The following is a 13600-nucleotide window of genomic DNA, read 5'->3' on the forward strand; positions in this document are numbered from 1 at the left end:
GACATGCGTAGCAAGCCCCAACATTCCTTACTGAAGGTACAATGAAAGAAGAGATGCTCCACCGTTTCTTCTATGTGCTGCCCGCAAAGAAGACAGTCAAAGTTGTTACCAATATTGTAGTGACGCCGTTTGAGCATATTTCTCGTGTTGAGCCGGTCCGAGAGTAGAAACCAACCAAAGACTTTGATTTTGGGTATGCATTTAGTCTTCCAGAGCCACTTGAATGCCACGTGTGCAACCGCATCACGGAAAACAAACTGATAGTATGCTGTGGTTTTGAACAAAGTTGATCCCCAACAATAGGACCAAACATCGTCACGATTGACTTGTAGTAAGGTTGTCTTCCTATGATGCTATTTTAACTTGTCAAGATTGGATTTTTAAAACTTTTTTTACACCATTTTAATTTAACATGACAATCACACCTTGTCAAACGGTGTTTGTATGGAGGGGTGGAGGGGGGCGTTGTTTGAGGTTTCAAGGGTATCTAAGGAAATTTACTTCAAAAGAAAAAGGGTATGTAAGGAAATTGTTTGGAAGAGGGGAATTTGATGAATCCCCCGAAATCCCCACCTCCCAAAACCTCCTCAATCCACTTCGAGGCCTCAAAAAGAATCCTCGTCTCTCCCCTACATATAAAAAAAAGCTTCTCCGCCGCTTGCCGTAGTCAGCGAGGTCGTCCCAAGGCCAGTCCTTCTCGATCCTCGGGACTCCTGATGAAGCTCGCGCCGTCCCCGGTGTCACCCGGCTTGGCCGCCGACGGAAAGCCTTTCCCTAGGTGCGTCCCCACCTCCACTCCGGGTTTCGCGGATCCCTTGTTTGGATCTAGGTTTTGTTGCTGCCGCGTTTGTTGTCTGGGACCTGGGACTCTTAGAATTTTCTTAGTGTTGGTTTGATGCTGTTTAATTTGTATCGATGCCATGTCTTGTAGCTTGGTTTCGGCAGTTTTTAGGTAAATCGGGGCAAAACACTTGCTATGTACCTAAAGGATGATAATTACAACTCAGTAAGTACCCAAATTTCTCTTCATGCCATCGCTGGTAATCATCACGCACCCGAGACGCTAGATGCCTGGCACCAGAAGATGACGAGAGACCTTCTCATCTGTCTCCATACATAATGAGTTTCTTCAGATTCTGGCGGTTTTCCTCTCTTTCGCGCGGCTGGTAATAAGCTTAGCTTTTCCTCATTCGCGGGAGGCCTGATTGCATCGAATCCAACTCAGATCACCTGACTTCTTGGCTTATGCAGATTTGTAAAAATGCTGCTCTGCAGATTTGTAAAAATGCTGTTCTGCTTGGGATGGGGTGTTATGCCTTTTGATTCATGCTCTTCTACCTTTCAGTGTTGTCCTGAGTAATCGTCCCTTTTGGTTGCTACTAGACATGGGTGCTTTCGTTCAGGGTTAATCTGCCCTATTGGTTATTTTGGGTCTTTTTAGTGTCGGATAGTTCATTTCGATTGATGATTTTGATGGAATCACTGTCAATTTTAAGCTTGTAAAGCAAGGTGCGGGTATAAACCTGTAGTCACGTTTCTTAGAGAAGCCACATTTGCGGCAACTGCTAAACACTTCAACGTATTTTTTGAATTGGCACCAAGTTTGTTTAGTCTAAAGTGTATAGACAACTATCCCTACTTTGCTAGAAAAAATCTTCTTGCAAAACGTGAGTTAACGGAAAATAATTGGGCCTAAGCTGCTGTCCATGTCTTACCAAATAGACCTGAATTGTGCAACTCTCTTGTGGTGAGGATGCCGCAATGAAGTGGCTCTCAATCTGTCTAAAAATGATAATAGTATTCAACTTCATGCATGTTTGACATAATGTACAATCAACTGTACTCCTGATCACTTTAGTTGGTCCATCTGTTGCCACTTCAGATAAGGCCTTGATGATGTATGAGCATCTGCCAAACATTGTTTTTGGTGCCATAAAATCACTTATACCTTTGCGCTACAGAGTCCTCATTTAAACAGAACAAGAACTCATGGTTAAATCACCAAATATCCAATACTCTTTAAAATGTTAAATATTATTTAAATCCAGATTGATTTACTTGAGTCAACTTTTAAATTTCCTTGTCTCTTTCACCCATCCAATTATTCAGTTTTGTAGTCTTATCCTTGCTTGCACAACCCTGTTTTTAACACATACTAGCCAATTGGAATTCACTACACTATTCATGTGTTATGCACTCTTTCTTCATTGTAACTAATGCACAAAATGCCATCAGGAAACTACTTGCCTGTAATCTCCTTGCAAGGTTAGAGCAGAGCACTCTGCCACTTTACATTGTTTCACACTGAGTTGTAGACTTGCTGCCCATTTTGTGTTGACATTGGCCACCCTTAGTTTCTTTCCTTTCAGGAACAAACACACTGCTTGAGGTTTCTTTTACAGGACCAATTAAGTTTGTCTTGTATTCTTGCCCTCTGACATATCGGTGTGTCTGATATTCCATACAACCTTTGGCTTGCTGGTTATGATATGAAAATTGCATATTGTTTGTTATGCTGCAGGTCGGGGAAGGAGCTGAAGCGAAAGCAAGAACATGATAGCACAACAGCAAGTAGTGAGAGTAGCAAGCTAAAACATTTCATAACAGGAAGTCCAGGTGAGTCACTGTTAACTTTGTCACTCTCCTACTTCCTTTCCATGTATTGTATTCTTCCTCGGTGCTTTGTTATATAGCACTCACAATTGTGCTATATCATGCTTGTTTCTCTAGGGCACGATGATTTGAATGATAGTTTTGATGAGCAATTTGGCTTGAAGACTTCTGGGTATGTATCCTACTACTTTATGAGCTAAAGCTTCTCTATCTGCTTACCCATGCATCCTTGTGAGTAGATTGATTTACTTGAGTTAACCTTTTGTTTGATTTAAATTTCCTTGCCTCTCTCAGCCATCCAAGTATTCAGTTTTGCAGTCTTATCCTTTTTTTTTGAACCTCTGGACCGTAGAACAATTGTTCTACGGTATTTTCATTAATAAAGAATATTTACAAAAGTGTCAAGCTACATATGAGGCATGAAGTCCTCAGCCAATTCATGTTCTAGGGAATAACAACATAATATCACAGTTTAAAGATTATTCTCTATCCAATTCTTGATCTTGTCGGCGGTACTGGCATTAGCTCTGATCATAGCCATATCTAGGCAGTCCTTAAGATAACATGTCCAGCTTTGAAGGTGAGGTACAACACTTCTGAAAATCTTGTCATTGTGAACCGACCAAATGCCCCAGCAGCTTGCAATAAGAATAGTCAAGCCAATGTCTCCTGGTAAATGGTTTAATGATAAGCTGAGCTCATCGAAGCGAGAACTTCCTCTTGGTTTCTGTGGCAAGATGTATTTCCAACAAGAGAGTGCAAAAGGGCCATCCCAAAACAGACGGAGGAGAGTTTCCTCAGAGTTCTCTGAACACAATGCGCAGCTGTAGCTCGCCAAATACATGGATTTCCTGTGGAGAAGATTCCTGGTGTTGATTCCATCATACAGATGGAGCCAAAAGAAGATTTTGTGCCTGAGTCTGGTAGGGCTTTTCCATATAAGGTTGAATATGTAGTGCGCAGAATTCTCCTCCCTTAGGCACTTATACATCTTAATTGAAGAATATTGATTGGATCCCCAACTGTATCTCCATGAACCCCTTTGATGTTGTAGTTCTCTGTCAGCAAGAGTGCATTGAGATGGGTGTACTGCTGATAAGCTTGCAAGGAGAGGGGTGTATGAAATAACTGGGCCAGATCATCAGTCAACAGAACCTCAATGAGATTGTAGAAGTCTTGTGCAACAATATCCCAGCAAGATTTCAGGAAAGCTGCATTAAAACCATCAGGCCCTGGTGCTTTTTCAGAAGGCATATTATGGACCACTGCATCAGTCTCTTGTCTAGTGAAAGGAATTTTCAAATCAGCTAGATCCTCATGAAGACGAAGGAGCTGGTGGAGGATTCTGTGAGTCAGATCTTGTGCCCATTCTCTCCTTAAATGCTCTATAAAGAATAGCTGCTTTAGCATTATGTTCCTGGTGCTCCACACCCAGTTCATCTTGGAGGATGGCAATTTTGTTATTCCTGAATTTGATAGTAGCCTTGGCCTGAAAGTATTTTGTGTTGGCCTCACCCATCTTAATGTTTCTGATGGTGGCCCTTCGCCTCCAAATAGATTCTTTGCTAAGATAGGATTTTTTGAAGATGCTCTTTGATTATGGTCCTTCCATTGGCCTCAGCAGTGGTGAGGGATCTGTATTCCTCCAGGGTGTCATAGAAGTGGATCATATAATTTGTGTCCATAATGATCTGTTTCAAATCAGAGAACTTACTTGCCCAAATCTTGAGACCCTTTCTAAGTCTCTTGAATTTGGGTGCAATAACTTTGGCAGTGTCAACCTCCTGTACTTGTTGGTCCCAAACATTCTTAACAACTTCTTTGAAATCATGGCGTTCTAACCATAAATTTTCAAATCTGAAGATAGTAGCTCTGGGGATACTAGTCCCAATCTTGATCATCACAGGTACGTGATCAGAAGTGGTTTTAGCAAGTGGGATAGCAGTAGTGTCAGGGAAAGCAAGTGTCCAGAATTCTGAAGTGAAGAACCAATCCAATTTCTCTAATACAGGTGCTTCCTGCATGTTACTCCATGTAAAATTTCTGCCTTTTAGTGGGATCTCAACTAAAGCAAGTTGACTGATGGCTTCATGGAAAGCAAACATGTCCTGAATATTCCCTCCCTCTCTGTTCCTGCTCTGTGGGTATCTGCTGTAATTAAAATCCCCTAAAATCAGCCATTTATCTTCATCCTCCATGTGAAGGATCTGAAACCAGTTGATGAAAATTACTCTTTCTGCTTGCTGGCATGGCCCATAGACATTAGTTAAATACCATTGCTCTCCATTATGCTTTGATGTGAAAGAGATCGTAATCGAAAAATCATTTTTGGAGACAGTGTGACCAGAAAATAGATGATCATTCAATGCAACTAAGAGGCCCGCTGATGCTCCAACAGATGGCACGAAATCAAATTTGTTAAAACTTTTGGGGCAGAAATTCTTGATATAGAAATTGTCAAAATGTTCTCTTTTAGTCTCCTGAAGGCATAGGATAGAGCAATTCGATTCCTCAATCTTATTGTGCAGGGCAGTCCATTTCTTAGGATCATTCAGTCCTCTGATATTCCAGTTTAATACATTCCAAGTGCTTGCCATAATAAAGAAAGAGCAGAACAGGAAAATAGGAAGTCTGGAATAACTTATGCATGATACTGTTTATTTCCACCAGATCAGGAGAGCAGCTAGGTACTATTACATCCAAAATAACCACCACATACTCAGGACAGTACCAGGTACTATTACAGCCAAAATACCACATCATGTCAACAGATAGGATCTACTATGAAGAGTTGTGATACAGATCTGGAGCATCACTTCTGGGGCTGACCCAAGCCCTTGCTTGCCTTGATATTCTTGTTGGAGATGTGGTGCTCTTTTGTTTTTTTGGGCTTTGCAGTGATCTTCTCCTCAGAGGTATCTTGTGCATTGACCTTGCAAAGTTAGATATTCAGATTCTTAACCACTTTGGATGGAATAGGTGGAGGTAATGCAAAGTTAGATATTCAGATTCTTAACCACTTTGGATGGAATAGGTGGAGGTAATGCATGACAGGCCAAGCAGTTCTTATCAACACAAACTTTTTGCTTAAATCCATTGTTCAAAGACTGTAATCTACAGCTCCTTCTTACCTCAGTCTCCACTAATGGGGCCTTCTCCTTTCTTTTCCTCTTGATATGGATCAGAGGTGGATGAAGCAGAGTGTTCCCCCTCAGTACTAGCCTCACCAATAGGTGTGGTGGCATTTTCCCGATCCAGAAGTTTCTGTTGATATGATTTCAAAGTACAAGGAGCATGATCAAAGGGACATAAGACAGGGATAGCAAAAGGCTTGAAACTAGCAGTAGATCCTTGAACAATGACATCCCACACTTTAGATTTAAGAAATTTCTTGGCCCAGGAAAACTTATCAGGGGACAGGAGAGCAACTGATAAAAATTGACCCAATCAATAGGAACTTGTATTACCTCCAGATTTTCCTGTTTAGGTGCACAGCGTGTTTCCCAAATTTGGGCCCCTTCTGCCCCTAATTGCTCAATATTCTCATCAATGTTCGGGTCCGTCACCACGTGCCCATGCTTTACAAGGGGGGCATTATCATAGACTTGATCATATTTAGCATAGATAGGACCAGGAAAACCAGGTGGGGCAATGTAGTCAGACTGAGAATTTTCACCTGTTTGAGAAGTGAGTGCTTTGTCTATCACGGCAGAAGTTTCATTACCCATCTTGTCCACTGCAGGGTGTGTCATAAGCTTATCATGAGTAGGCCCATCAGGGGCAGGTAGCATCAGAGTGATGTCATGTTCCTTTGCTGCAATTTTGCTTACAGGTTCAATCAGTTTGCAAACAGAGACTGGGAGATTATACTGGCTCGTTTCAAACTGCATAGGGTCCTGATAAACTTCCTCAGATGGATGTTGTTGGTGTTGCAAGATTGCCACCAAATTCCAGTCTTCCATGATATGTGCATGCTGTACTGTAAGATGGGCCTGATTGGGAGGCCCATTAAGTGGCAAATCCGGGCCCAGCAGAGGGGTCCATCATTTGGCAACTCTAGCCCAGCAGCTTGGTTCAAATCAGGCACTGTCTGAACAATTGGCGCCAAAGGCCCATTAGCAGATGCTCCAGTAGCAATACTGTTTTGAGAGGGAACCATAGATAGAGTTAAGTTGCTGTTAATATCTCCCTCCTGCAATTCCTCAGTATTGTCAGCATTATCATCCACCATCATGGGTTCCATGAGCTCATGTAACTGAAGAAACTCCCCTGGATGAAGTTCTTGATCAATCTCTTCATTGCCCCCAGCCAGGTAGGTCCCCCTCCTCCTCCTCCATATCCAAAGGAAGGTCCAGATTTGGTACTTGCTGATGAGCCACCTCCAGCTGAAGATTCAAATTGTTTAACTCCTGATTATCTGCATTATTTGGTTGCTCTTGCTCTGCTTCATGCTGTTGCACAGGACCAAGGAAATGGTTGTGCTGGTTGGGGTGGAAGTGAGGCTGGTGTGGCCTAGGATGTGAGTTACCATCAATAGGGATTGGATCAACATCCGGTGGTTCAACCCCAAGCATTTCTTGTTGCACAATCACTATTGGTACAGTCAGAGAGTGTTTGGGAATTGTGTCCTTCACCAATCGCCACACTAGCTGGAATGTCCTTAAGCTCCTCCACCCTCACCTTGACCATCTGAATTAGCCCGGGTGCTCTTGTTCCTATCCTAGTGTAAAAAGGTCCCAAATCCTTTGGCTGCATTATTGATTTCATGGAAACATCTTTTGTCAAAAGGGAAACTGCAGAGTAAAATCCATGCCTCTATTCATAATAACCTCCTCCTATTCATACCCTCATTGTGTTTTCCAAATATAACATGGACATCTGTGAATGCATGAGGGCTCTGAAGAACTAGCTCATCTCTGTCAAATACACTGTCTAACTTGACATACGCTTGACCGACATGGCGAAGTTTCAAAAAAACCCTTGTGCTTGATTTCAGAAAGGAACTCAGCCAGTACCTCGCGGATCATGGAGAAAGCCACTGGAAGATTTGGCATGGGCACAATGGTAGCGATAGCCCATTCCTCGTGAACTGGAGTCACCGCCCCGGCCAGAGCATGAACCCTAGTCGGTCTGCCTTCCACTTCGATGGCTTGGTGATTTGGGGGAGGAAACGGGGTCGGATCGAATTGGGAATGTCGCCATCGTAGCACGCGAGGTTGAGAGAGTGGGGTACAACAAGTTGCCGGGCGGCAATCCAAGGCGGGCGGCGACAGAGTGGATGAGTGGGAAGGTGGAAGAAGCTGGAGCGGCAGCGTGATGAGGGTCACCTACCAAAGGTGGTAAGACAGAGGCATTGATGCTGTTGCCAAGGTGAATATCGGTATCAACGGCTGAGTGGCCTGATACGCGGGAACAGTGGATTCCTGCCTTGGAATAAGACTAGGGATGCCGCTTGTGGTGGGCTGTGGGCTAACATTGGGCCTATTAGGCCTATTAGTGAAGTAACAGTCCCTAGCAATGTGACCCCATCGGTTGCATGCTCTGCACCTGATACGATTTTTGCAATCGGGCCGAAAGTGACCCTTGAGTAGGCAACGAACATAGAAAGGCTCCTGGCCCAATTGGTGATTTTGAACCTGCCGAGATCCCGCTCTTGATTTAAGATGAGTATTGCCTTGAATGCTCCCAGGATTGAGCCACGATCCATCCAGCCATGATCCATCTGGGTTTGAATTGGATGGAAATCGGGGGATAGATCCCGATTGATCTTGGTAGATACGAGGAGATTGCAGAGCTTGCGCATAGGATCTATGTGGGTGTCGAGCAAAGATATGAGTCCAGGCATCTGCTTTTTCTTTGAGATACTGATCAAGTTCCCAGGAGGAGCTGGGATCTCCATCTCCCCATAGAAGGAAATTCATATTGTACTCAGGCTACAAAACATTACCTTCCTTGATGATAGAAATCCCAACTTCTTTGGATGAAACGGTGAACTTGTATGACCAGTTTTGCAAATGACGAACTTGGAACAGAGAAGCTCTTCCACCAAATCGCAAGAGAAGGATCATACCCACAGAGTCTTCGTTGAGGCGAATCTTGGATCTGGTGAACTCCGCCACGAGATGAAATTCCTCTAGATCCTTTCCTCCTTCAGTTGATTGGGACCCCCCACCTCTTCCAGATCTCATCTTCGAAAGGGAGATGATGGAGCTGGACGGTGATCGCCGGGAAAGAAATGATTTTTGAGTGGCCGGCGGCGAGAGGCGGAGGGGCTTGTTAAGATGTGTCACCTTTGTAGCTTGTCCCACTATCAGGTAGTCTTATATTTGCTTGCACAATCCTGCTTTTAACACATACTAACCAATTGGAATTCACTACACTAGTCATGTGTTATGCACTCTTTCTTCATTGTAACTAATGCACAAAATGCCATCAGGAAACTACTTACCTGTAATCTCCTTGCAAAGTTAGAGCAGAGTTTCTTTCCTTTCAGGAGCATACACACTGCTTGAGGTTTCTTTTACGGGACCAATTAAGTTTGTCTTGTATTCTTGCCCTCTGACATATCGGTGTGTCTGAAATTCCATACAACCTTTGGCTTGCTGGTTATGACACGAAAATTGCATATTGTTTGTTATGCTGCAGGTCTGGAAAGGAGCTGAAGCGAAAGCAAGAACATGATAGCACAACAGCAAGTAGTGAGAGTAGCAAGCTAAAACATTTCATAATAGGAAGTCCAAGTGAGTCACTGTTTGTAACTTTGTCACTCTCTTACTTCCTTTGCATGTATTGTATTCTTCCTCGGTGCTTTGTTATATAGCACTCACAATTGTGCTATACCATGCTTGTTTCTCTAGGGCATGATGATTTGAATGATAGTTTTGATGAGCAATTTGGCTACTTGAAGACTTCTGGGTATGTCTTGTCTCCTACTACTTTATGAGCTAAAGCTTCTCTATCTGCTTACCCATGCATCCTTGTGAGTCTGACGAGTTCGCCACCACAATGATTTAGCAGGCTTGTCTCAGTTGCTTCAGCCTGTCCGAACACATCATATAGTATATCAATGATAGGTCTTCTTCTTCTTCTTCTTCTTCTTCTAAGCCTTTTGTCCCAAACAAGTTGGGGTAGGCTAGATGAAACCCTTTCACGAGGACTTCCCAGGAGGTCACCCATCCTAGTACTACTCTCGCCCAAATGGGTTTCATACCCAAAGGACTGGTTAGTTTTTACGTTGGCTCGCCAAGCCTATCACAACCCTTATATATGAAACCCTTTCACGAGGACTTCCCAAGAGGTCGCCCATCCTAGTACTACTCTCGCTCAAATGGGTCTCATACCCATGGACTGGCTAGTTTTTACGTTGGCTCGCCAAGCCTATCACAACCCTCCTCCTTTACCCGGGCTTGGGACCGGCTATGCCTAAAAGACATAGGCGGAGTTTATATCAATGATAGGTGTTACTGAAGGTTAATCTACTCAATTGTTGTGGCAGTCGAGACTTTTTCTGATTCAGCATAGGCTCTTCATACAAGGAAAAGAGAACTCAAAATTTGCATGCGTTGGGGTATTTGTTCAAATTTGTTGGTGTGTTAGGTTATGTGTGAAACTACATATAGGGAGATATAGTTTTGGCATTTGTAGTTTCTTTGCACTCCCTTTAAAACATTTCTTGATAATAATTGGGTTATTTGCTAGTGTGTGCTCACATCACCTATCCCGTAAGCATGCACTTCCATTGTTGTACAGCTCTTCAAGCCTCTTATTCGTATAATAATGTTTGTTCGAACAAATATATGAACATACTTAAGTTTATGAGTTCTGTAGGTCTGCGGTGATTCTTTCTCTCCGTTTTATGCAGGTCTCATAATGAGCAAGGAGGTGGTTGTGCAAGTAAGGATAAAACTGCACCATCACTCACCTAGAACTTTCATTTTTGCATTATCACATGATCCGTGTTTATGAATCCTAACTGTAGTGCAAGGATGGTTTTACAATTTACTTACCAATGGCATGCTAAGTTGCATCTGTCTATGTGCTAATCAGTTCACCTTGTTCCTTGATGATATAAACCACTTTACGTTGTTTCCTAAAATAAGCCACTTCACCTTGTTAAAAAGACCACTTTCACCCTACTCACTTAGTTCGTTTGTATGCTGCATGAGAATATACTACTGCATGAGCTGGTGTATCATTGTTAGTTTGGCCAGTTCTTCACCCAACTTTTCCATCGTAGGTGGCATATTGGTGAGAAGCACAAACAATGATGTGAATCTCTTGAAAGATTCTTGCTTTGACCCACAAGGTGAATCTTTAATGACCGCTAAAATGTAAATTAATATGGAAGTTGCTGCAGCATCCAAATGTTACCTATTGATCATTCTTGTTCACAATAGTTACTAGTAAGCCAGACTGTTGATTTTATATTGGTGCTTGGGACCCTAGTTTTAATATATCAGCAATGCTAATTGGTTGAACCTTTGTTGCCTAGTATCTGTTGAAAGGATACATGAAAATCTGCGCTCACTTGGTTATCCCTTGCCAACAAAATATTGCCGTGAGTTGCTGCTTTCCTGTTTTGCTGATTCTCCCCCTCTTGTTTGCGCCATCTGTTTCATCTTTGCTCTGGTTCTTACTGCTGTGTCGTGTAATATTTCTTTAACCAGGAGGCATGCGTTTGATTAATCATTGTGATGAGAAATTTGAGTATGTGGATGGTACTTGGCGAAATGTCCAGAAGGAGCTCAGTAAAGAAGTTGCTTTAAATTTGTCCTGCAGTGTTGTCTCACTTGCTTCATTCAATGGTGAAAATACTTTAATAATACATGGTTCTCCTAATTTGTATTTGATCATCGGCAGTTGATGATCTGAAATATGCCATTGCCATGTGCAGGGACTACAAGGGTATTTGCATGCACAGGCATACTTATAGAATGCACGCGTGTTCTGACATCAGCAAGCTTAGTCAGATCTGATGATGAAAATAAGATCGATGATAACTTGAGGGTTAATATTGCTAATCTTCCTTATTCGTGCTGCTTATTGGTTAACGTATTACTTAGGGCTAACTTTACTGTTTCAGATTAAAGTATACCTTCCCAACAAACAATATGTCGAAGGAAATCTGAAGCATTATAATTTACACTATAATGTCGCTGTAGTAGACATCATGCCCTGCCCTGGTGTCCATACAGCAAATCTCTACCATGAAGTACAATTTGAGCCCTCTTGTAAGGTGGTGGCTCTAGGGCGCACTTTTGTAGGTGGCGCATTAACGGCCGCATGTGGAATGTTGACTGACGAGCCGAGCAAATTTGATTGCACAGAGCTTTTGACCTCCACATGTAAAATTAAAAAGGTACACGGGTGATTTCTCTTACTTCATTATTTGGCATTTTGGCAGATAAATAGTTGCATCAGTCTGTGAGTGCCTTAATATGTCCTTTCTGGAAGAGAGCTCCTTAATCTGCTGGTGTGTCATCTTCTGATATAATCATTGTTCACTGTCACTAAATTTTTGTGTTAGGTTGGGATTGGAGGCCCCCTTGTTGATTTTGACGGGCACTTTATTGGCATGAACTTTTATGACGAGGGAAAAACTCCATTCATACCTAGGAATACCATTCTTGAATGCCTGAGGCATTTTAAGACAGACAGGTATATGTCTTACAGTGTTAATTAATGTAGATTTTGCATGGCATGCGATTATTTTTTTCTTTGCATAAGTACTCAAGTTTCGGTGAACTCCACTTGCTAAAAACATCGAACAATTTAAATATTGTGGAAGCTAGTTCTGTTATAACTATCTTGGACCTCTGAACTACGTTAACTTGAAACTTGAGTCCTTGGGTTCTACACTTTCACGAACCATTTCGAAATTATATACGACTCATCTTGTTTGGAGATTTCACACTGTTTATGAACTGATGCTGTATGATTGCAATGATGTCCCTGTCATCCTTGGCTTGTTAAGTTGGCACTGCGGTGGAGAATAGAGCATATATATCTTGTAGCTCCAGCGCTCAACTTTAGGATCACTCCTAGGGTGAAATATGGGCTGCAGTTGCTTTGATGAGCTTTTCCTTGATCTCCATACCATTTCCGCTCCTACTGTTTTCACGACATGAATTCCACCCCTGTCCTATATTTTGTTTCTGTGACAAGTCCATACATTCATGCTAGGGGCTATCTTGCAAGTCAAATAGCTGAGCTTGCAAACTATGCATTGTAAATGCAATTATTTCGGATACTAAAGCTGTAATTTGGTGGTGTTTGACAGGAGCATTGATGCCAGTAGTACAATAAACTGCAAATTAAACAGGTCACTTTTTGAGAACGTCTCGGAGTTATTGTGGTTAGAGTGTTTTACATGAATTTACTCATTGGCTAACTTTGAAGGATCACTTTTTGACAGATGGCCAGTGCCGAAACCACAATGGGTTTATCCGGCGGGCGATTTGTTTTTCCTGAACGACCAGGCGGAATTGAAAGCATACCCTCCACTGTTGCTTTAACTTGCCTTGGCTCTCCTGGCCTATCGGCCCATAGTGTGATAACCACCATGCGACCCTTATGTTACGCTGGACCTGTTACTGCCTTGCCTAGCAAGCGTTTAAACTATTGATACACAAGGACTTGTTTTGCTGCTAACTAGCTGGCGGAAGCGCGGAAAGTATGAATGAGCCTGTTGGCTAAATTGTGCCTTAATTTATTGTTTTTTGTGTTTACTTTATTTGTTTTACTAAGTAGCGTGGGAAGATTACAAACTATCGAAAAGAGTATAAATTGCTGGGTTGATTAGATAATCTGTTGGATTCATACAAAGGTGACCTGCCAAAAAAAAAAAGGATTCATACAAACGTGAACGGAGTACAATGAAGCGAGCATTGGACTAAAAGGTTACACACTTCATAAAGTGAAAATGACCAAATTTTCTAGCTTTATAGCTTTCAGCGCATATTATCCTCGTGTGATTGCTCCCTCCCCT

The 13600-nt window shown here is 42.4% G+C and overlaps 1 protein-coding gene across 1 annotated transcript; it reads left to right on the top strand.

Annotated features, from left to right (window-relative positions):
• Nucleotides 1-572: 572 nt before the first annotated feature.
• LOC119309002 lies at nt 573-13382 on the top strand. The gene is made up of 14 exons (XM_037585130.1): nt 573-778; nt 2522-2616; nt 2731-2785; nt 9259-9353; nt 9471-9528; nt 10475-10506; nt 10850-10918; nt 11105-11170; nt 11280-11417; nt 11507-11619; nt 11696-11971; nt 12140-12270; nt 12893-12934; nt 13028-13382. The coding sequence occupies exons 1-14, from the start codon at nt 717-719 to the stop codon at nt 13125-13127; spliced, it is 1332 nt and encodes a 443-aa protein (XP_037441027.1). The 5' UTR covers nt 573-716; the 3' UTR covers nt 13128-13382.
• Nucleotides 13383-13600: the final 218 nt, after the last annotated feature.

This window comes from Triticum dicoccoides, chromosome 5B, assembly GCF_002162155.2.
Source record: "Triticum dicoccoides isolate Atlit2015 ecotype Zavitan chromosome 5B, WEW_v2.0, whole genome shotgun sequence".
Lineage (NCBI taxonomy): Eukaryota > Viridiplantae > Streptophyta > Magnoliopsida > Poales > Poaceae > Triticum > Triticum dicoccoides.

Excerpts from the sequence above, each read along its gene's own strand:
- LOC119309002 (XM_037585130.1), top strand. The coding sequence starts at position 717 with ATGAAGCTCGCGCCGTCCCCGGTGTCACCCGGCTTGGCCGCCGACGGA. Across the intron at positions 2,786-9,258 it reads TTTGGCTTGAAGACTTCTGG|GTCTGGAAAGGAGCTGAAGC; the intron begins GTATGTATCCTA and ends GTTATGCTGCAG. Across the intron at positions 12,935-13,027 it reads ATAAACTGCAAATTAAACAG|ATGGCCAGTGCCGAAACCAC; the intron begins GTCACTTTTTGA and ends ACTTTTTGACAG.